Source organism: Macaca nemestrina, chromosome 6 (assembly GCF_043159975.1).
Source record: "Macaca nemestrina isolate mMacNem1 chromosome 6, mMacNem.hap1, whole genome shotgun sequence".
Taxonomy (NCBI): domain Eukaryota; kingdom Metazoa; phylum Chordata; class Mammalia; order Primates; family Cercopithecidae; genus Macaca; species Macaca nemestrina.
The window spans coordinates 56,847,396-56,870,230 of NC_092130.1; the positions used below are offsets into that span (position 1 = coordinate 56,847,396).

The following is a 22,835-nucleotide window of genomic DNA, read 5'->3' on the forward strand; positions in this document are numbered from 1 at the left end:
TCAGACTTAAATACGTATTATAAGAAGTCTGTAGTGATGAACACATTACTACAAAATTTAAAACTTATTGTCCCTGCAATGACTATTCATTTGCAAAGTGTGCTCTTAGAAAAACAGAATGTAAATTTGGTATCAGTATTAAATGGACAGCTCTATCCACTAGAATGTAAACATGCTTACGAAAAGATACATGAAGAAATTCCATTTCATCAAATCTGGAGAAACAAAATTCCCCTACCTGTATCATACAAGAAGCTATACAAGTAAAATCCTTTATTGAATAGAAGTATACAGAAAAGTGCTGTGAGAACCTTTTTAACATAAAGAAAATGTAACATACAATAGAAAGTTTTTCCATGAATTATCTCTAGTGGCATGAAATAATCTCACTTAAATTTAGAGTTTATATAAAAACATACCCACATTAGTTGCCTAGGGTTGCTGTAACAAATTACTACAAATTTGGTGGCTTAAAACAACAGAAATTTATTTTTTCAGTTATGGAGGTGAGAGTCTGAAATCAGTTTCGCTGGGCCAAAAAATCAAGGTGTTTGCAAGGCCACACTCCCTCTAGAGACTCTAGGCAAAAGTACTAGAAGCCTCTCCCAGATTCTTATGGCTGCTCTGCTCCAGTCACAATGCCTACTCCTTTTCTGCATGCGTAAATGTCCCTCTGCCTCTCTTACAAAGACTTGTAATTGCATTTAATGCCCACTAGATAATCCAGAATAATCTCTCCATCTCAAAATCCTTAATTTATTATACCTGCAAAGTCTTTCTCATACAGTAACATGTAGAGGTTCTAGGGATTATGATACGGATATCTTCTATGTGGCCATTTTTCAGCCTACCACTATATTATAAGCCACTTCAACAGCTATAATAGTGCCAAAAAGACTAAGAATATGGAAGAAGTATGCATTTTATATACCCAAATTAAATTTTTTCACAATGTTCTCTACTTGTATCAGCAGAAACATAAAAAGCTCCAAATTTGTCATAAAATTAAAAAGGGATCCTAAGACAATAGTAAGAAAATGTATAATAAACATAGCCGTATGAAGTGATTTTCTTAACCAAACTTAAAAAAACATTCCTTGAAACTAAAAAGTCATGACAATCCACTTTATTTCAAATTTAAAAATTAATACAAGACTTTACCTCCAGATCCTAACTGCTTATAGAATCTGTATTCCAAATGTAGCTGTGGTGCTCTTGATTTCATGGGCTCCTAATTGAAAAACAAACAAAAAAAGACATTTAAGTTATTAAAAGGGCACTAGGCCCCAACACAAATGTTACAAATTTTGGTGTCAATGCCATATATTACGTAATAGTCTACTAGGCATCTTTGTCTAAGATTAGATTCATATAAAAATCAACTTTCTGTTCAATGTAAAATAAAATGATGCTACAAATGTACATAAACTAAGTAGCCATTAGATCAGGCAGCAGAAAAATCCCTTAAGTTTGACTCTGACCCTGAGAAAAATATGTTCTGAACATTCATCACTAGAGAAATGATGGCCCTTTTACTATTTCTCCGGTTCCCCAAATTCACCTCTGGACTGTATATTTCTTCCATAAAGGTTCTAGATTAAAGTTAAGCCATAGGATAGTAAGAAAGAACAAAAATGGGAATATGGAAATGTTGATAGTAGCAACAATGTCTTAAATTTTTTTCCCTAAGGTATAACTCATATGCAATAAAAAACACAGTTCATAAGTGTTAAATCCATATCGACTCCATGTATCCCTATAACCACCACACCAATCTATAGAGCATTTCCATCATCCCTTTTTTACTTACCACCTTTGGATTAGTTTTGCCTGTTGCTGGATTTCACCTAAATGATATACAGTGTATATGCTGTTGCGATACACTGTTGCGTCCAGCTTTTATCATTCGACATAAAATGTTTTTGAGATTCATACACACACACACACACACACACACCACATACACACACACACAACATGTACAGAGGAAACATAGGTTTTAGACATTAGAAATAATATTAAATATGAAAATACAAGAAGCAGAAAACTCTATCAGGGTAACAGGAAATTTTAAAAAGAACCAACAGAAAAGTATAAAGGTAAGAGAAAATTTCAAAAAGAATCAATAGAACTCTGAAAAATAAGAGAATACAATAACTAAATTTAAAACTCATTTTGCCAGCAGATTAGCATAACAGAAGAGAGAATTTGGAAACAGACAGAAAAACTATACAGAATGTATCATGAAGGAAGAAATACTGGAAAACAGAAGAAAAGATTAGAGACCTGGACAATCCAGTGAGGTTTAGTATGGATTTGATAAGAGTACCAGGAGGAAAGGAGACAGAAAAGTCAGCAGAGGCAATAACTGGATAAATTATTGCTATGAATATTCAAGAATTCATGAGGATAACAAACCACCAATTCAAGGAATGTGAATCCCAAACAGGGTAACTAAAAAGAATTTTATACCAACACATCATAACGAAACTATGAGCAACAACAAAAGAATTCACATAAACAACATTAATATCCCACTGCAAAATTTAGAAATTTTATTACAGGAGAAAAACAATCAGCTTAGTTCTTGAGAGGCAGGATAGTACAGTAGTTAAGAGCATAGACACTGAAACTAATTGTACTAGGTTTGAATCCTAAATCCTCTACTTCTAACTGTGTAACTTTCAGCAAATTATTTAACTTTTCTGTACTTTCCAGTTCCCTCATCTGTAAAATTGGGTTAAAACTTAACCTTTCTATAAAGTACTTAAAACGGTGCCTTCTATACATATAGCACTATATTACCTATAATTATTCAGTTAACTACCTAGAAGTACATAACCTTAAGATGCAATAAAAAGGTGTCCATGTAAACAATCACAAATGAAATTAAATACATAACTTATTCAATCACTAATACCCCTTAGATAAAAATAGAGACCCAAATCTCACTTAGTTGAGTCATTTCAACTAGATTCCAGTACTTAAGTAGCAAAGTCTTAACACTATATAATAAAAGTCACCTTCCCCAGGATGATATTTTCATTATTCATGTACAACAAGATATAAGGATGGTAGCTGAGGTAATATTAACAAATTATCTTGAAACAAACTTTTGATCTGAACTAGGGTAATATTAGACAAACGAAAAAAATCTTCATAAGAGATGACGAAGCTGAAAGCAGTCACAGAAATCTGCTCTCCGAACTCAGGTTATCAAATTATGCCTTTATTTGTACCAAGCAAAGTATAAAAGCCAGATAGCACTGAGGTATACAGACATAAGATTTTCAAGTGATTACTTTTATGGCAGGTCTAAACAAAATCACGTTATCTGGCACAAATAGATATAACAGATACAAATGAAAAAACATATAAAGAAATCACGAACTAAGTAACAAACTATCGTTTAATGGTATATGTGAGAAGTTTTCTGTCCTTCCAATATTTTGGATGAACGTGAGGTGAACATGACTAGATACCACTCTACAACCTCAAAATACTAGAAACATAGATCCAAAATCATTCCTAGTTCCCCCAAAGAACAATGAATAACCATAATTATTACATGTAATGCTGATCATTGTGCTTTAAACGATCATTTAAAGCTGATCACTGTGCTTTTTCTCTCTAAAAAAGGGGAGAAAAGTAATTAAGAGGACAGAGATACAGCACAAAAATAAACTTTAAAAAGTGATATATGGGTATGTATGTAAGAAGGCTGAAAGATGACATAATAAATGTTTAGTAAGGCATCAATGGTCTGAACAAGTTCCAAATCTATAAATAATAGGACCTAAGGATCACCACTTAATGAATGTAACAGATAACGAAAAGTCAGTCTAGAGCAGGGGTTTCCGCTTTGACACGATGGTTTATCTGCCTTAACATATCAGATAAATATCATTCACAAACAAAACACGCTCCCGTGAGTAGAGTTGCTCTCTACAGGCTGTTGCATCAATAGCACAGACTGTAAATACTGCCACACTTTTATCCTTGCACACCACAAGAATTGTTGTAGGTTCAGGACCACTGGCCTACAACATGAGAAAAGGAAGAATTTCAAAGAAATGAAAGTCGGCAATGCCTGTTCAAACAATGTCCAGGCTGGGCACAGTGGCTCAAGCCTGTAATCCCAGCACTTTGGGAGGCCGACGCAAGCGGATCCCACAGTAGGCCTCCCCACTGTGATTAATATTCACCAACCTCTTGTTCTGATTTTATGCTCATGAGGGGATCCTGTAATTTTAACTTGGCTTTCTATGTACATTGGCCTATAGAAAAAATTTGGGCTTTCTAGACCTGTAAAATACCTCATTATTAGTTAGAAATTCACTCTTTCCTGAATCTGAGAGCTTGATAGTGTGAATTGATTACTGTGAATCCACCTCTAAGAAACGCTGACAACTGGTGAGATAACCTTATCAGGTTTTGTTTCATAAGCCAAGGACCAGATCTTACTACCAAGATGGACTCATCTAGCTAAAACCCAGTCTAAAGCCACATGTCAGCCAACCAGTCTCTCTTCATGGCACTGCAACCCTACTGTACATCTTTATTTTGAGTGAAAATAAACATTTGTTACACTAAAACTTGATCTATACTCAAAAGATACTTAATATTAAATATTAGAGTTTTTCTATTTCCTCCCATTTGCCTCTTCTCCTAATAGTCTCTCTTTTATATATTCATTTCACATTACCCTAATAACAGAGGTTATATTGACAGACAAGGTTGAGAAAGGCAGAGAAAACCAAGCCATGCTAAACTTCAGGGAAACCTGGCTGGCAAACCAGACAGAAAAGTTGTACCAGAAAAAGTATGTTGTATAAAAATAATTCCTAGATCCCAATTTTTCCAAAAGAGATCTCTCTCTCTGCTTTGCAGCTGTCATACTGGGCATATTGAAGACTTCAGAATAATTTCACGGGAGTTTGCTTTCCCTGTTATCTATCACCTACCACATCAAGCATTTCTGGATCCCTGAAAGTCAAGCAATATCCAGCTTTGCCATATATATGAAGTAACAATTTAAAAAGAAACTTCAGAAGCTACCTGGAAGTATGTTGTCAGAGAATATAATCCTGAATACTAAGAACACTTTTGTTTTATCAAAATGTTTGAATCAGAAGGCAAAATCTTGTTAATTTTTATCTAATTAAAAATCCTTCCCTAAATTAAAAATAGGGCCATGATCCAGAAATTCAGTTCTATAATGCTGCCAAAGTAAAGGGATTGAGTTTTTGTGGCACAGACAAACAAAAATGTCCTACACATTACCATATACTTTAAGAGCAGGATGATGTTAGGAGCTTAACAACAAAAGATTAGCTATGCATATAACTGTCAAATAAACATCCAAATTACAAATGACATGCAAACAAAAAGTAATTAAAATATGTAAGTTAATCACTTAAAAAGTAACAAAGAAATAATTAAGAAAAATTAAGAAACAGGAACTTACCAACTTAATTGCCACATATTCATTTGTGTATAAATTTTTCCCTTGAAAAAGAAAAAAAAATCAGATTCTGCAAGTAACTGATTTTAAAGATACATTATATAAAACTGTACTCTGAAAAAAAACACATAATACATTTAATTAAAGCATAGGTTTTTGCTTCTACTTGGCAAAAAAACTTAACAAGGAAATATTTAAACTTATTATCAACTCAATGATGTATTTAGTATTTCACCTAGATTCAGACTAGAAAGTGATACAAACACTACAGATACTAATAGCCCACTTATAAAAACGGAAAAATTCTGACTTTGTTGGAATATTGTATACAATTTAAAAGTAATCAATAGTCAAATGCATGCTTAAAAAATTTCAAAACCAGAACTCCTATATAAGAATACCAAATTCCTCTCCCAACCACCATTTCATTTTAAATCCATCATTATTATGAGATGTAATCTTACTAGGACTCATATTTAATCCAGTAAATATATTAAATAAACTTAAAATATCTGAAATAAAATTTTAAAACATTCGATAATTGGCTGTGATAAACTAACCACTTTGAGGAGAAAAATAGTTACTGGCACCTCACCTTACAACCAAATTAATTCCAAATATCTTAAGAGTTAAATACAAGCTAAAAACAAGAATATTTATCACATCCATACATTAAGGATTTTCTGAGCATAAGAAGATCATGGCTGGCGCAGTGGCTCACATCTGTAATCCCAACACGTTGGGAGGCCGAGGCAGGCGGATCACGAAGTCAGGAGTTCAAGACCAGACTGACCAACATGGTGAAATCCTGTCTCTACTAAAAATACAAAAATTAGCCAGGCATGGTGGCGCACACCTGTAATCCCAGCTACTCAGGAGGTTGAGGCAGGAGAATTGCTTGAACCCAGGAGGCGGAGGTTGCAGTGAGCCAAGATCGCACCACTGCACTCCAGCCTGGGCAACAGAGCGAGACTCCATCAAAAAAATTAAAAAATAAAAATTAGGATCATAATGTTTTATACAAATTTGATTACATAAAATATTTAAAATATTTAATATCACTAGAGATTTAATATCACTAACATGTAAAGAATTCAAATGAATTACAGTAATCTTTAGCACTGGCAAATCAAAAATAATCTAGAAAATTCCAACTGGTCAGCATCTGTAGTCAAAGTAGAGTACTATGGAGAATTCTGGAAGCACTAAGTATATGAAAATAATTTGATTAACGTGTAAGAACATTAAAAAGAATTAAAAAACAGTACATGATTTCTGAATTTCCAGTATTTTTTCAATTAGCATATATTACTTTCATAGTGAGGAAAATAGAACAATAACAGTTTTTTGGTTTGTTTTTTTTTTAACAGTGAGAGTAACTGGCCCTGGTCACATTGGCTACTGAACACAGAAGCAGCAATCAACAACTTTGACACATGTGATTTTCCAGCATAATAGCCTGAACCTCCTTCCATACAGCAGCTGATGAACAGTAGTAAAACTTCTAGGCAAAATTTTAGCTTTAGTTGTGTTGCCACCTTTGTACAGTAGTGTTTATTTATACAAATATTATAATACTTTTCTGAATTTTGTCCTTATTGTACAAAATTGAGTGAAAATAAAGGACAAAAAGAAGTATTCATATTAACACTAAGTAACATAGGTGTCATAAACTCAATACAGTTGGCAAAAAGGATGGAACGCAACAGAAGTTCCAAAAGTGGTCAACTTTAAGCTCTTTTCATATACTCATTGAACTTATATACATATTTTCAAAAATTACAGAATATTTTCATATTTTTAGTCAATTAGTTCAACATTTAGATATACCTTCATATATATTTTCAAAAATGCATTATGTATGAAAAGTTAGGTTTCCTCTATTAAACTTGGCAGTAAATAATTTAATGATATTCACAATGAAGAACTTAATGTCAAAGAACATTAACAAAAGACAATTCTGGTTTTGAGTTCCAAGACAGAATTTGTATTTCCCAAACATATTATCATCTTTTCATAACTATTTTGTATATGATGTTTATTCATAAGTACACAAGGAAAAAACTTCACAGGACAAGAAGTTAGGTTAACTACAGATCTCAAAGAATCAAAATACACCAAATGCCTCTAAAAGTACTATTTTTTTACTCCAATGTCTACCTTTGAGGTCACAGCAGAAAGCACTAAATCCTAAAAGGATCATCTTTTTTTAATACTAGAGATTTTGCTGAAACTTGAAGTCACAATGATGAACAAAGATTAAACAATAACACAAGTGCATTTTTGTCACCTAGCATAGCCACAGCCTCACTTTTAACCAGTATTTGTTATACACGTAAACAAACAAATGATGCAAAGTATGTGTTTATGGATGGTGTGAGTAAGGTGTGAATAAAAGGCAAGGAATGTGCATGTAGTGAGAATCCCATCAAAAGAAAAATCCAAGTAAACTGGTGCCAGTTAAGTGATGTTTTAATCCAATTTTAAAAGACATTTCCAGTAAAGCATTGTGCCATATTAAACTTGAAAATATAGTTTTACCAATTTTGTGGCTTTGGGGTGGTAATTATCAAAAACTATTTTCTTCAAAAACTATATATGTTTACAGCAGAAACAACTATTTACCCACCAATAGCCATTCTCCCCCTACAGAATGCCCAAGCTTGAAAATGGCTGCCCAGCTAAAGACTACACTGCCCGCCTCTCTTTCAGCTTAGTGTGGCCATGTGACTTAAGTTCTAAATATCAATGGACATTAAGTATGTTCCTCCTCACTTCCAGAAAGGAATGTATACGCTCCTGCCCCTTTTTTTCTGTATTCTTGCTGGCTGGGAGATGGAAACAGCTAAAGCAATTTGTGCACAGAGACTGAAGTCACATATTAAGGATGCAGAGGTACCCTGACAGCCTTGAGGTTTCTCCCTCTGGTCTGTGTGGTGTGAAATGGAAATAAACCATTTGCTTGGAACCACCATATACTGAATTTTTTTGTTACTGTCTTACAGTCTATTCCTTAGTTATTATATTTTTCAGGTAAGTTTTATGGTAGCTTTGGTTAGAAACAGCAGAAAAATCAATAAACATGAAAATGATGAACCCATTCAAATCTATATATTCATTTGATAATATATTGTAAGGCCTGCAGTATTTTCAACAAAGCAATTATCAAATATAAACAATAAAATAAGGAGTTACTAGCTATGTAGGAATAAGAAAAGAACAAAAATAAGAGATGTTATGGAAGCTCCTGTGGCATACTTAATTATGTCAAAAGTTACAATGTCTTATTTCAGACATGGTTATTCATAAAGCAATACATAATATTCTCTTCTGTGCTCTTTTATATGATAGACAGATGTGGCCACAGAGTACAAAGGGAAGTCCCTCATGAAAACAAAGGTTATTATACTTACAAATTCTGGACAGGAAGTCACATCACATGCCACACAGGATCACAGGGGAAACGCTAGGTTTTGGTTAGGTGTCAGAAAAACGAGCAAGGGAAATGCCTAGGCCAAAGCATTTACTGGGGTTTCCCAGGGAAAGGCAAGGCAGGGCAGGGTAAATAGTTAAGGATTACTTAGTTTGAATAATTCCAGTGACTTCTGGGCTATAAGAATGGGTCTCTAGCTTCCAGGTACCTGGCCCTGGGGATGATAAGGTAGAGGATATTGCCTCCTAGGTGTATGGGCCAGATAGAAAAGGGGTGGGGATTGGTTAGTGCGCATATCATAGGCATGCTCCCAGCTCAGTTTTTGGCTACTTCTAAGAATTGGCTAACCTCTAGAGGGGCAATCTCTTCCCAGCCAGAAAGGTTTTTTAAGACGTCAAAACATCATAATATACAGAAAAATAAAAATACATATATAATACGACCCTATATTTTAGCTAGCTATGTTTGGTCTTATTCAGTGCCTGTCAAAAACATTCCTAGGAGTTTGACTGCCTGAACTAGATACATCTACCAATGCAGAATGCAAACCTTACTACCAACACATAAAAGACAACTACAAACACAGATGGTTCTCAACTATGATGGTTCAATTTGAGATATTTCAACTTTATATAATGATGTAAAAACAACACGTATTCAATAGAAACCATACTTTGAATTTTGATCTTTTCCTGAACTAGCAATATGAAGCAGGATACTATCTCACTATGCTGGGCAGATGCAGTGAGCTGCCGCTCTCAGTCAGCCACACAACCACGAGGGTAAACAACCAATATTCTACACCGTACTGTGTGGCCAGCATTTTCTGGATATTGTGTTTTGGGGTTTCCAATGTCATTATGTCTATAAAACGCCCGTTTTCAACTTATGATATTTCAACTTAAGATGGGTTTATCAGGATGTAAACCCATCTTAAGTTAAGGAGCATCTGCACACCAAATCACCATCCTTATTTATTTTTATTTTTTTTAGAGACAGGATCTCACTACACTGTCCATGCTAGACTCAACCTCCTAGAATCAAGTGATCCTCCTAGCTCAGCCACTCCACTCCAGTAACTGGAACTACAGATATGCCCCACCACACTTGACTGTTCATTTTAAAATAAAAACAGAATCCAGATAAAAATGATAAACACATATTTAAATTTAAAAGCAAATAAATATAATTTAAAATTATTATTTTAAATGTTTACTTATTTTTTTTAATCTCATGGACTTTTTTTTTTTTTTTTTGAAACAGAGTCTCACTCTGTCACCCAGGCTAGAATGCAGTGGCACAATCATAGCTCACTGCAACCTTAAACTCCTCAGCTCAAGTGATCTTTCTGCCTCAGGCTCCTGAATAGCTAGGACTATAGGCATAAACCATCATACCTGGCTAATTTTTTATTTTCTGTAGAGATAGACTCTCGCTATGTTGCAGAGGCTGGTCTTGAACTCCTGGCCTCAAGCCACCCTCCTGCCTTGGTCTCCCAAAGTTCTGGGATGATAGATGTGAGCCACCATGCCAAGCACCACAGGTCTCAACTTTTAAATGCCCTGCAATGTCTGGGACAGTCTTCTACCCCAAAAAAAGAACTGCCCAGGTCCAAATACCAACAGCACCTTTTTGAAAATCACTTACCTATAGTATACCTTATAGTCTTTCTTACCCAATACTAACCATATAAAATTTCAGTACCAGTAATCAAATGTTAAAGATGTATCTATTAATGAGGTTTTAAAGAAAGTACTTTAATATAAACCAGCTTTTAACATTAGTGTTTATCCAGGTATAGAAAGACTAATGCTTGTAATAACGTTTTCTTAACAAAGAAACCATCTGAGGCTTTTTGAAAAAGCAGTAAAATACCCTTTTAGAAGTCTATGAAAAAGGAAGAATAAATGATTAAACTAGCTCTACACGTACATATTAAAAGTATACATAAAACACAGAGATATAGAGATAATACATTTAAATAAATTTACATAAATATACAGATATATAAATACACACACACACACACATATCAAAGACCCATACATAAATCAGATAGATAGAATAGACAGATAGATGTAATAAGAAGCCATCATACTCCTATTCCTGCCTATTCACAGACTACAAAAGAAAGGGGTGTTTTACTTCTTTTTCAGTACATGACATATATAGCCTCAGTATATGGTACATATAGTTTCTCATACTTCTCATATTGCCCTTGTTAAAATGGTCAACTAGCTTTGTGTGAATACACACACACACACACACACACCCCTATATACATGTGCCGTGTGTGTGTGTATATGTTTGTATTCACACAAATACATATATATCTGTGTATGTGTAGTTATTTTGAAATAAATTATATGAATCAGATTCTGAATAAAAATGGCCAAAGTATATGCAAGTATAGTGTTGGTCTTTTTACATTATCATCTAAATTTAATCCTATAACAATAACCTAGGAAGTGGAAATAATCCTGATATAAAAAAAAATGTGAGGCCCTGAGTGGTTAAATGACTTATCTGCTCCATAAGGCACTATTTTTATATTTTTCCAGCATATTATCAATGACTAATCATGCCTGGTACATGATAAATATGTAATAAGTACTGGATGGATGTTCCTGAGAATTATATACAATAACAACAGATTATAAACACGTAAATAATGTTTTCTCTAACTCCAAAGTCTGAAACAATTTAAGAATTTCAAAGTATCTAATTCAATATCCTTCAAATAATAAAACATAAAACATTCACCCTTTCAAATATTTGAGTCCCTACTAAATGTGAGCCTGCCAGCCACAACATGTAACAACTATGTATAAACTATATTACTGCCTTTTATTGGCTTGCTTCATTCAAATATTTAACGTGTATCAACTACACAAAACTAGTAAGATGAAGGAGTCACTACAAATTAGGGTACTTTACAAGACGAAAAGGAGAAGTAGTTGAATAGGTAAACATAAACTTGGATTTATTTCTAGCAGCAGGACTGAATCGAAAAGAAACTGTGAAGTCAAATTTTCTTTTTACATCTAAAGTTCACTACTAGTGGTCCACTGACCAGAGCCCTCAGGGTACCTAAATACTGACTTCTATACAACCATACCACCCTCCTTCTTAGTTTTCTGCAATGGAAAAGCTACATCACTACTGTATTAGAAGTTAAAACACCTAGATTTTGATCCTGAGCTTGTTATTCAATTGTTGTGAACATCTGACAATTAACTTTCCCTCACTGAGTTCCAGTTGCCTTGAATATAGAGTTAGGAAGCTTAATTAGTCCAGTGTTTCCCAAACTTGCCTAATTATAATAACCTGAATCAATACTCTGAGCCCCTTGTTAAGAATATAGACTCCTGAGCTCCACCCCAGACATACTTGGGGCAGAAGGAAGGGTAGAAAAGAAAAAATTAAATTACAGTGATGTAAATTTCATTAATTCTATGCAGTTTCAGTATATTAACTTGACTTTAAGCCATCCCTATGCCCCAAAAGTTATCAGTTACTAATCATTTTTGAATCTGAAAAAGCAGCCTACAGATCATTCCTAAAGAACACTGCAAAGGCTTTACTGGCAGCTATTTCAGCCTACTGGGCTATTTTAATTTAATTGTTTTCTCATAATCTGGATGGTCAATCTCTGGGTGGTTAAAGTAGACATTCCTGTACTAGGGAATTTCTTACACATGAAAATACAAGTACAAAAGAAATTTCCAACATACGTATTCTTTAAAATTACCACAACCATTAAACAACTAAACAATTAAATAACTAAATCATTTTCATTAGAAAGTATCTTCCAATTTTTAAAATGTTTATAACATAATGGAATAAAAAAAAATAGTCTTACCTAATCGTAATTCTCCAAAATTGCCACATCCAATTTTTTTTCCAACTCTAAAGTTAGGTCCAACCATTAAAACTCCAGATGATGAAGACCCAGTTCCTCGAGTGTTGTGTCCTGATCGACCACTAGGTCGTGCCATTCTATCATCTGATTTGTCCTTGTCTTTCTTTTTATTTTCCATATCAAGTTTGCGGTACTCCACTTTGAATTCTTTAATCAAGACAAGCACACTGAAATAGGGTATTGTGAAAATAGGTACATCACTAGGTAACTGTACCAGATGGGTAATGTTAACATTCAAATTGCAGTAGGTAGTCAATTAACTGCAGCATGCTCATCCCATTCGTAAAATTTTTCTCAGTTGTCTTTTCAGCAAAACATGTCTTCAAAATTATCTTTTCAATGATGTGAGCTGATATTGATAGAGAGCTAGAATATTAAGAAAATGAAATTAGTCAACTAAGAATTTTAAAATACGTGTCTGGGAAATTAGATAACATAACAAAAGTTTAGGCAAGAATTACTGCTATCTATTGATGCCCATTGAAATCAAACCACAGTACACTTTTTTATTTATATACCTTAATACCAAAGATATGAAACAAAGATATCAGGGATTCAATTACTTCTTAAAAATTAAAGAACAAAATTATATTGTTTCATAAATCAACATACATTCACTAATATAAACCTCCCAACTTAAAATTACCTCAATTAGACAAAAAGTACTCAAAAAATTCCAGTAAGTCAATATAAGATTTTCAATTTAGAAGCAGAAAGAGAATGAATTATAAAAATAAAATACCTTAATAAAAATATATATTCCCCATGTTCATCTACTTAATAATTTTCAGTCTTTTTTAAATATATATTCTCATATGATTTTCATTTATTCAAATATTACCCTATAATTACACATGGGATTGGAGCACAGAACTGACAACATCAAGAACATTCTTCCTATCCCTCAAGGAAAACAATTAATTCTTATATAACATTTAACCTGGGCCTTAAAAACATAAATGTAATTTTGCAAGACTATGAAATGTTGACAGGCATCAACCTTATCAGATGCAGAAATTAGGTATTAAATTTCTAACACACAGATAACAACATTAAAGCTCAAAATATTTTTCAAGGCTTTTGGAAGAGTCTGCCCCATTCATATTCTCTGGAAATTGCAGTGATCAAAAGTACCTCAATTCTGTGGTAATTCTGCACCCTTATAGGATTTCCCTACTTTTGTTTGAACAATTTGAGTGGGTTCTCATTCTTTGCTGTTAAAGAAGCTGTAACTTCAAAATACAGTCACTAATGAAGAAACAAGGATTGATATCAAATAGTTATTCCTATTACAGAAATTTTCTAATTATATAATGCAACCACAACAAGTGTTGAAACAAATAGTATTTTCTGGTAATTTTCAGCAACTCCCCAAATATGCAATTACTGTTACAAGTAGTGACTAACTGGGGCCTGTGGTGTAGGCAATAAGGGAATTTACCAAGACAGATGGTAAAGAAAGGCAGACTTATTAGAAAAAGTAGGAAAACACTTTGCAAGAAAGCAATGGGCAGATTAGCGAGAGAGGAGCTGACTGAAAAGACACCAAGGCTTGGTGGGGATTTTATAGGATCGTTCTTGTGCTGGAGAGGGCTATGTGCAGCACTGATAATGCCAAGGTTGCAGTGAGCTAACCTGCATTTTTCTATCAGCAGAAGATCTGGTGTTAAGTTGGGCACAGGAAGACGGTGAGTTTTTTGGGCAGGAGGGCTACGTGTCCTGGACTATGAAGAAAGGCGGACTTACAGCTTATCTGCTTTTTCTTTTTACGCTCCCCTGCTCCCACCAGCCTGACTCCTTTTCCCTAATTAGGATTCCACAATCAGTCCTAACATCCAGTCTATTTATGAAGTTTCTTGTTTTATTTGCCATACTCTTATTTGCAGATGAAACTGTGAGCTCCTGTTCACTCTGCTTCCAGCCATGACAGAGTAACTATACTGAACATCTCTGCTTGTTGTAAACAAGTACAAAGCTGGACAAAACATATGAAGCACCTGTTTTTAAGCATCAAATAATAGGCAGTACAGACTGTGATCCCTGAGAAAAAAACACAAAAGGTGAGTCTCACCTTCATCCAAGCTCTCTGGCTAGGAGCAATTTCCTGACCACAGCACAAGGAGGTGAGGCTCAGGCAACACACCAGTGATCACAGATCAGAATTTGCAGCTGTTGAAGTAAATGAAATTCGCAGTACACAGTATCAAAAATGAAGGAGTTTTGCAGTGGTGTGGTGAGGTAAGGTGGCGGCAGGGCAGAAGGCTACGCTACATGTGTGCAAGGGAATAGTCTTAAAAAACGTAGCAGAAAATAGTTACTACAGTGTTAAATGAAGAATGGAGACACTGGAAGCTGCACAGAACTGAGAGACCTTAAAGTTCCTACTCAGTCATAGTAGAAGAAACTCACTAATATCCCAGCTGAACTGAGGCATTCAGCTCAGATGCCATAAAAACTCTTAAAAGTAAGGACCATACCCAACATAAGGCCTACTCTAGACTGTCCCAACTAAAGTCTAAAAATAAACCTAGATAGGATTCAGAGTAGCTCTGAGCACATTAACTGCATTCCAGAACAAAACTCAAGTCTCAAAAAGACAAAAAGCCAGACTCTCAACAATACTGAATTTCCAATGTCCATGACACAACTAAAAATTACCAAACATGTAAAGCAGCATCAAATGTAACCCATGGCCAAGAAACAAAGTTGTCAAAGGAGACAGACCCCAAGATGACCCTGATGTTTGAATTAGAAGACACGACTTTAACACTAATAAATAGCTGTTAGAATCCTATTTAACTGGAGAAAAAGAAGAAATCAAATAAACAGCTAAAAACTCCCCAAATTTGGTAAAACAAACAAACAAAAATACTAAATCTAGGCATACCACAGTCAAGCTACTAAAATCCAAAAATTTTAAAAATCTTGAAAGCCAAGAGAGAAAAAAATACACGTGACATACAGGGGAACTAACTTCTTATCAAAAACAACGGAGGCCCAAAAGAAAATGGAAGGATATTTTCAAAGCAATGAAAGGGGGAATAAAAACTTTCAACCTAGAATTATTTTTCCCCTCTTTTTGCCACAGGTGTTGATGAATTCAGAATTCTACATCCAGTAATATTATTCTTTAAAACAAGGAGGAAAAAAAGCCATTTTTAGATGAAGGGAAGCTGAGAATTAGTTGCCAGCAGACCTGCACAACAGAAATGCTTTTAAAATAGTCCTTTAAGCTGAAGTAAATCACATAATACCAGACAGAAATTTGAAACTTTAAGAAGAAATCAAGAGCACTGAAACTAGGAAATGCATGGTTATTCTTTTCCTTTAAAGATAAATTACTATTTATAGCATACACAATTTCTTAGTATCATATACAACAGGTAAAAGTAAAATATATGACAACATAAATGGCAATGAGGGGGAGTTGTAAATGGAATTACACTGTTTTAAGATTCCTTCTTGAAAATTATTGAGAGAAGATTTTAAGTCTTCTCACCACACACAAAAAAATGTGAGGTAATGTATATGTTAATTAGCTCTATTTAGCTATTCCACAATGTATACTTACTTCAAAATATCATGTTCTACACAATAAATATATATATAACTTTTGTTAAATATATAAATTAAAAATAAAACAGATGGGGAAAATATTATATTTGTGAAGAATTATGTGGTTCCATATTAATTCCAGGTAGCCAATGATAAGTTAAAATGCACATTTTAATACCTAGTTCAAACAATAAAAAATTAGTTACAATAGGAATAGCTAAAACGCCAGGACAAGAAATAAAATGGAAGATTAAACACTACTTGGTTGAAACAACAGAAGAGAAACAAAAGACATACGAGATAAAATAAAACAAATAGCAAGACAGTGGACTTTAAAACATACATAAAATGAAATAGACCAGATTTTCCCCCAAAAAGGCAAAAATTGTCAGACTATATAAAAAAGCAAGACTCAACTACAAACTGTTTACAAGAAACTATTTTAAATACAAAGACAAGCAGTGGCTCACAACTGTAATCCCAGCACTTTGGGAGGCAGAGGTAGATGATTCTCTTGAGCTCAGGAGTTCAAGACCAGCCTGGGCAACATGGTGAGAGCCTGTCTCTACTAAAAATACAAAAATAAAAAGCCAGGAGTGGTGGTGCACACCTGTAGTCCCAGCTACTTGGGGGGCTGAGGTGGGAGAACGGCTTGAAGTTGTGAGGCAGAGGTTGTAGAAAGCTGAGATTGAGCCACTGCACTCCAGCCTGGGCAGCAGAGTGAGACCCTGTCTCAAAATAAACAAACAAATACAAATATAAGATAGACTGAAAGTTAAATAATAGAAAAAGATATACTGTGTAAATAGCACATATACGAAGCTTGTGAGGCTATAATATTATCATACAAACTGGACATCAAAACAAAGGATTATCTCCAAATTTACAGAGGTGCATTTCATAATGATAAAAATATCAATTCAACAGAAAGACATAAAAACCATAAATATATATGAGCAAAATGAGGCAAAACAAAACTAAGAAGAAAAAAGGCAATCATTGTTAAAAAAATTTTAATACCATGCTTTCAATAATCAACAAGGTATAAGACAACAAGGTATAAGACAAAAGATCAGTATGTATATGGTAGATCTAGATAATACCATCAACTACCTTGAGCTAACTAACATTCATAAAATACCGCAAAATAAAATTCCCTTTCGATGCTCACCAAGAAAAATCATACGCTGTGCTATAATTTAAATCTCAAGTAACTAAAATATTACAGAGTATATTTGGTCAAAATAGAATTAAATTAGAAATCACCAGACTTGGTGGCTCATGCCTATAATCCCAGCACTTTGGGAGGCCAAGGTGGGTATATCACTTGAGGTCAAGAGTTCGAGACCAGTCTGGCCAACATGGTTAAACCCCATCTCTACAAAAAATACAAAAATTAGCCAGACATGGTGGCGCATGCCTGTAGCCCCAGCTGCTCGGGAGGCTAAGGCAGGAAAATCACTTGAACCTGGGAGGTGGAGGTTGCAGTGAGCAAAGATCATGTCACTGCACTCCAGCCTGGGCAACAGAGCGAGATACTATCTCAAAAAAATTAAAAAAAAAAATAATTAAATTAGAAATCAATAACTGTATAGCAGCTACAAAAGTCCCAAAATTTGAAAATTAAACGCACATTTAAATTCATGAGTTGATAAAAAATCACAACAGAAATTAGAAAAAAATCTAATTTGTAATTCTAATACTTAGCAGAAAACTAGAAGCTTTAAATGCCTATATTAGAAAAGAAGTTTTTAATTGGTTATCTGGACTTCCTTCTTAAAACAGCTAAAGAAAAGAGCAAATCAGACAAGAGTTGAGGAAGTACTTCAGTAGAGTTACTACTAACATAGACTTATAGGAAAATATAGTCTTAATGAGCAAAAACAGGAATTCTCAGCTGATAAACAGAAAAATACCAAAACAAAGAGAAAAAAAAAAGAAAACCTCGAATAAAAACTGTCATATCTGAAATGAAAAACTTCACTAGATACACTCAATGGCAAACTGGATAAAGCAGAAGAAAGTGTCAATAATTTCCAAAGAAATTATCCAGATAGAAAAATCAACAAAACAGAAAATAGACCACAGTAGAAAAAGTAAAGACAAAAACTGTTTCTTTGAAAAAGGTCAACGAAATTTCTACCTCTTAGCAAAAATGATCAAGAACAAAAGAGAATATACAAATTACCAATAAGAACAATGAAAGAAGGGATATCAAAATGATCCTATAAATACTGAAGGACAAAGGACTATGAGTAACTTTAGGTCAATAAATTTAATACCGATGAAATGGACAAATTCTTTGAAAAATGTAATATAGGGATACAAGGTGAAACAAAATATCAAAAGTTCCATATCTATTTTTAAAACTTAATCTATTAAAAAAAAGTATTCCCATAAAGATGATTTCACTGGTGAATTTTATCAAATATTAGGAAAAAGTAATACTATTCTAAAGCTCTTTCAGGACACAAGAATAATCAATTTACTTTGTGAGATCAGCACATTCCTAATACAAAAGCCTGACAAAAACAATTCAAGCAAAGAAAATTAAACCTGCATTTCTCATGAGCATAGATACAAAAATTCTTCACAACATAAGCAAATATGTAGAAAGTTTAACAAATAATAAGCAAACAGGGTTTAATACTAGAAATGCAGGATTGACTTAACATTTGAAATCAACGCACCATCAAACTAACAGAAAAAAGAAACCCACAGGGACCTTTTTTTTTTTTTTTTTTTTTTACCTGCTCTGTCACCCAGGCTGAGTGCTGGAGTGCAGTGACACAATCACAGCTCACTGCAGCTTTGACTTGCTCAGGCTCTGGTGATATTACTACCCCAGCTTCCCAAGTAGTTGAGACCACAGGTGCACACCACCACACTCAGCTAATTACTTCTGTTTTTTGTACAGACAAGGTTTTGCCATGTTGCCCAGGCTGGTCTCAAACCCTTAGGCTCAAGCAATATACCCGCCTCAGCCTCTCAAAGTGCTGGCATTACAGCCCAATGGGATAATTTCTACAGACAAGAGATTATGTTTGACAAAATTCAACCCACAACCAGGCGTGGTGGCTCATGTCTATAACTCCTGCATTTTGGAAGGCCAAGGCTGCAGGATTGCTTGAGGCCAGGCCAGGCTGAGAAACAAAGCAAAACCCTGTTTCTACAAAAATGTATTTTTAAAAAATAGTAATTTGAAATGGATCATAGACCTAAATACAAATACCAGAACCACAGAGAGGTATCTCTGCTATCTTAAGGTAAGTAAAAATTTCTTAGAAGGTGCTAAAATCACTAATCATTAAAAATCTTACAGAGTCATCAAAATCAATCATTTCTTATCAAACGACAGCTTTAAAAAAACAAATACAAACACTTCACAATGGGCTAAATTATTTTATATGAGTGTGTATAAATACGCTGCAACTGAATAAGAAAAACAACTTTTTAAAAAAATTATTAAACTTTAAGTTCTAGGATACATGTGCAGAACATGCAGGTTTGTTACATAGGTACATGTGCCATGGTGGTTTGCTGCACCCATCAAACCGTCATCTACATTAGGCATTTCTCCTAATGCTATTCCTCTCCTAGCCCCCCACTCCCTGACAGGCACCTGTGTGTGATATTCCCCTCCCTGTGTCCATGTGTTCTCCTTGAACAACTCCATTTTTTAAAATACAGAAATCATTTGAGCAGACTCTTTTCACAAAGAATATATACAAATTGCCACAAAGCATATGAAGCAGTGCTCAAATTACTTGTCATGCAAATATAAATTAAAACCATAATGAAATATCATTTCACAGCCATTACAATAGCTAACATTTAAAAGACTGACAATATCAAGTGTTGGTAAGAATGAAGAACTAGAACTCTCAAAAAAGTGCTGGTGGGAGTAAAAAATAGTATGACTTTGGAAAAAAGATTGACAGTTTCCGACAAAGTAAAATATACACCTATCCTATGATCTAGCAATGCCACTCTTAGATGTTTACACACGGAAATAAAAATGCATGTTTAGAAAAAGACTTGTACACTAATGTTTACAGCAGCCTCACTTATAGTAATAGTCAAAAACTGGAAACAATCCAAATGTGCATTAACAGAGGAATCAACAAATTGGTACAGTCATATAATAGATGACTACTCAGCATTAAAAAGGAACAAACTGCTGATACATGCAACAATATGGTGAATTTCTCAGATATTAGACTGAGTAAAAGAAGTCAGGCATAAACAATTACCTATTATATGATTCTAGTTATATTTAGCTCTAGAATCAGCAAAACTAAGCTGTGGTGATAGAAACCCTATCAGCGGTTAAGTAGGGTGGTGGGAAATTTGACTGTACAATGTCATGAGGAAACTTTCTGGAGGAAAGAAATGTTCTACATCTTAATTGGAAGGAAATTACATGGATATATACATTTGCCAAAACTCATCAAACTGTATTTAAAATCTATGCATTGTATGTAAATTGCATCTCAAAACATGATTTTTAAAAACTGCTCCCATACACACAAAAAAAATTGCATGTTTCATCTCAACATGTATGTTTTCCCCAGTATACCATTACTGTAAAACTTACATTAAAATACTGCTTTTGTTTTTGTACAAATCTATGGGGTACATGTACAATTTTGTTGCAAACACAGATTGCATATGGTCAACCTCAGGGCTTTTACCATCATCCAAAACATGTACATTGTACCCACTAATTAGTTTCTCATCATCCCACTCCCTCCCATCCCCTCACCCTTCCAAGTCTCCACTGTGTGTCATTCCACTCTCTAAGTCCATGTATAAACATTTTTAGTACCCACTTATAAGTGAGAACACGTGATATTTGACTTTCTGTTCCTAGCTTGTTTAAGATAATGACCTCCAGTTCTAACCATGTTGCTGCAAAAGACATGATTCATTCTTTTTTATGGCTGAATAGTATTCTATTATATATATACACTACATTTTCTTTACACATTCATCCTTTGATGGGCACTTAGGTTCATTCTATATCTTCGCTATTGTGAACAGTGTTGCCATAAACGTAGGAGTGCAAGTATCTTTTTGATATGTTGATTTCTCTTCCTTTGGGTAGATACCCAGTAGTGAGATTGCTGGATCCAGTGGTAGTTCTATTTTCAGTTTGAGAAGTCTCCATACTGTTTTCCACATAGGTTGCACTAATTTACATTCCCATCAACAGTGTATAGGAATTCCCTTTTCTCTGCATCCTCACCAACATCTGTGATTTTTTTGTCTTTTTAGTAACAGTCATTATAACTGAAGTAAGATGATACCTCATTGTGGTTTTAATTTGCATTTCCCTGATGATTTGTGATGCTGAATATTTTTTCATATGCCATTGGCCATATGTATATTTTCTTTTGAAAAATGTCTATTCATGTCCTTTGCCCATTATTTCTTTTTTTATGCCACTTTTTAAATAGATGATGAACTTAATATTTTATTTTAGAAGTTTTGACATATAATGGTACATATTTATGGGGTACATGGTGATGTTTCAATACACATACTATAAAGTGATCACATCAGAGTAATTAGCATAGGCATCATCTCAAACATTTATGATTTCTTTGTGTTGGGAACATTCAATATACTCCTTCTAACTATTTGAAACTACGCATTACCGTTAACTATAGTCACCCTATAGTGGAATGGAAAACTAGAACTAATTCCTCCTATCTAGCTTTAAGAAGTTTTTTTTAAAACAATCCCTTCTGTACTTTTTCAATTTAGAAGGAAGTAATTTTCTTTTGGCAAATTTTCATGTTATTTTCAATATAAAGCTTTTCATTTATGTTCAATTAATCAAATACCAAAAAAAAGCATGCTACATGTAATAAGAATTCCAATATTACAATGAAGTAAAAATATCCCTTGGGATATCCATACCCCTTGTCCTCCATCCCACCTCCCCTTGTCAGAGAGAATCATTACTTTTCATTCAATGTGTATGCTCCAAAGCTTTTAATGCTTGTGCATGCATATAAATACTTATGTATAGAAATATGTGTAGGTGGGTTGGTTCATTTTACATAAGAGGTCCATATGAAGACTCTGGAGAAACAAAACTGTTCCACAATAGAAGCATTTAAAAGCACATAAAGGACTTTTGCCTTTTCCCTTTCCTATTCCTTCACCCTACATGAACCCTAGAGGAGCAAGGGGCAGCTAATGAATGGGAGAATGGAAGAAAGAAGAATGAAGAAATAACACCTACTTCCCTCCCTTCCTCGATAGAGGATCCAGAGTCAAGTGCCAAGTCTGAAACTAGGAGGAAGGGAGAGGCAGACAGAGTGATGAGTTAGCTTAAAATTGAACATCAAAATTTGAACAGGTCATTTTGATATCTGAAAAGTAATCCATTGAGAAAACAGAACTATTCTTATAAAGATACATAACAAGAAATCAGTGAAAACGGACTAGGA

The 22,835-nt window shown here is 34.2% G+C and overlaps 1 protein-coding gene across 15 annotated transcripts in view; it reads right to left on the minus strand.

Annotated features, from left to right (window-relative positions):
* LOC105463150 (casein kinase 1 gamma 3) overlaps window positions 1–22,835 on the minus strand; it is a 102,562-nt gene that overhangs the window by 55,230 nt on the left and 24,497 nt on the right. For 13 of the 15 annotated variants that reach the window (XM_011710118.2, XM_071098542.1, XM_071098544.1 and 10 more), the window contains 3 exons: window positions 12,760–13,185; window positions 5,468–5,508; window positions 1,162–1,231 (listed from right to left, as the gene is read on the minus strand). In XM_011710118.2, the coding sequence (XP_011708420.1) occupies window positions 1,162–1,231; window positions 5,468–5,508; window positions 12,760–12,937 (289 nt within the window). In that variant the 5' untranslated portion in view covers window positions 12,938–13,185. Of the gene's footprint in view, window positions 1–1,161; window positions 1,232–5,467; window positions 5,509–12,759; window positions 13,186–14,890; window positions 16,398–16,984; window positions 17,296–22,835 lie in introns of those variants that run through there. The other 2 variants (XM_011710119.2, XM_011710117.3) reach the window with 2 other exon arrangements.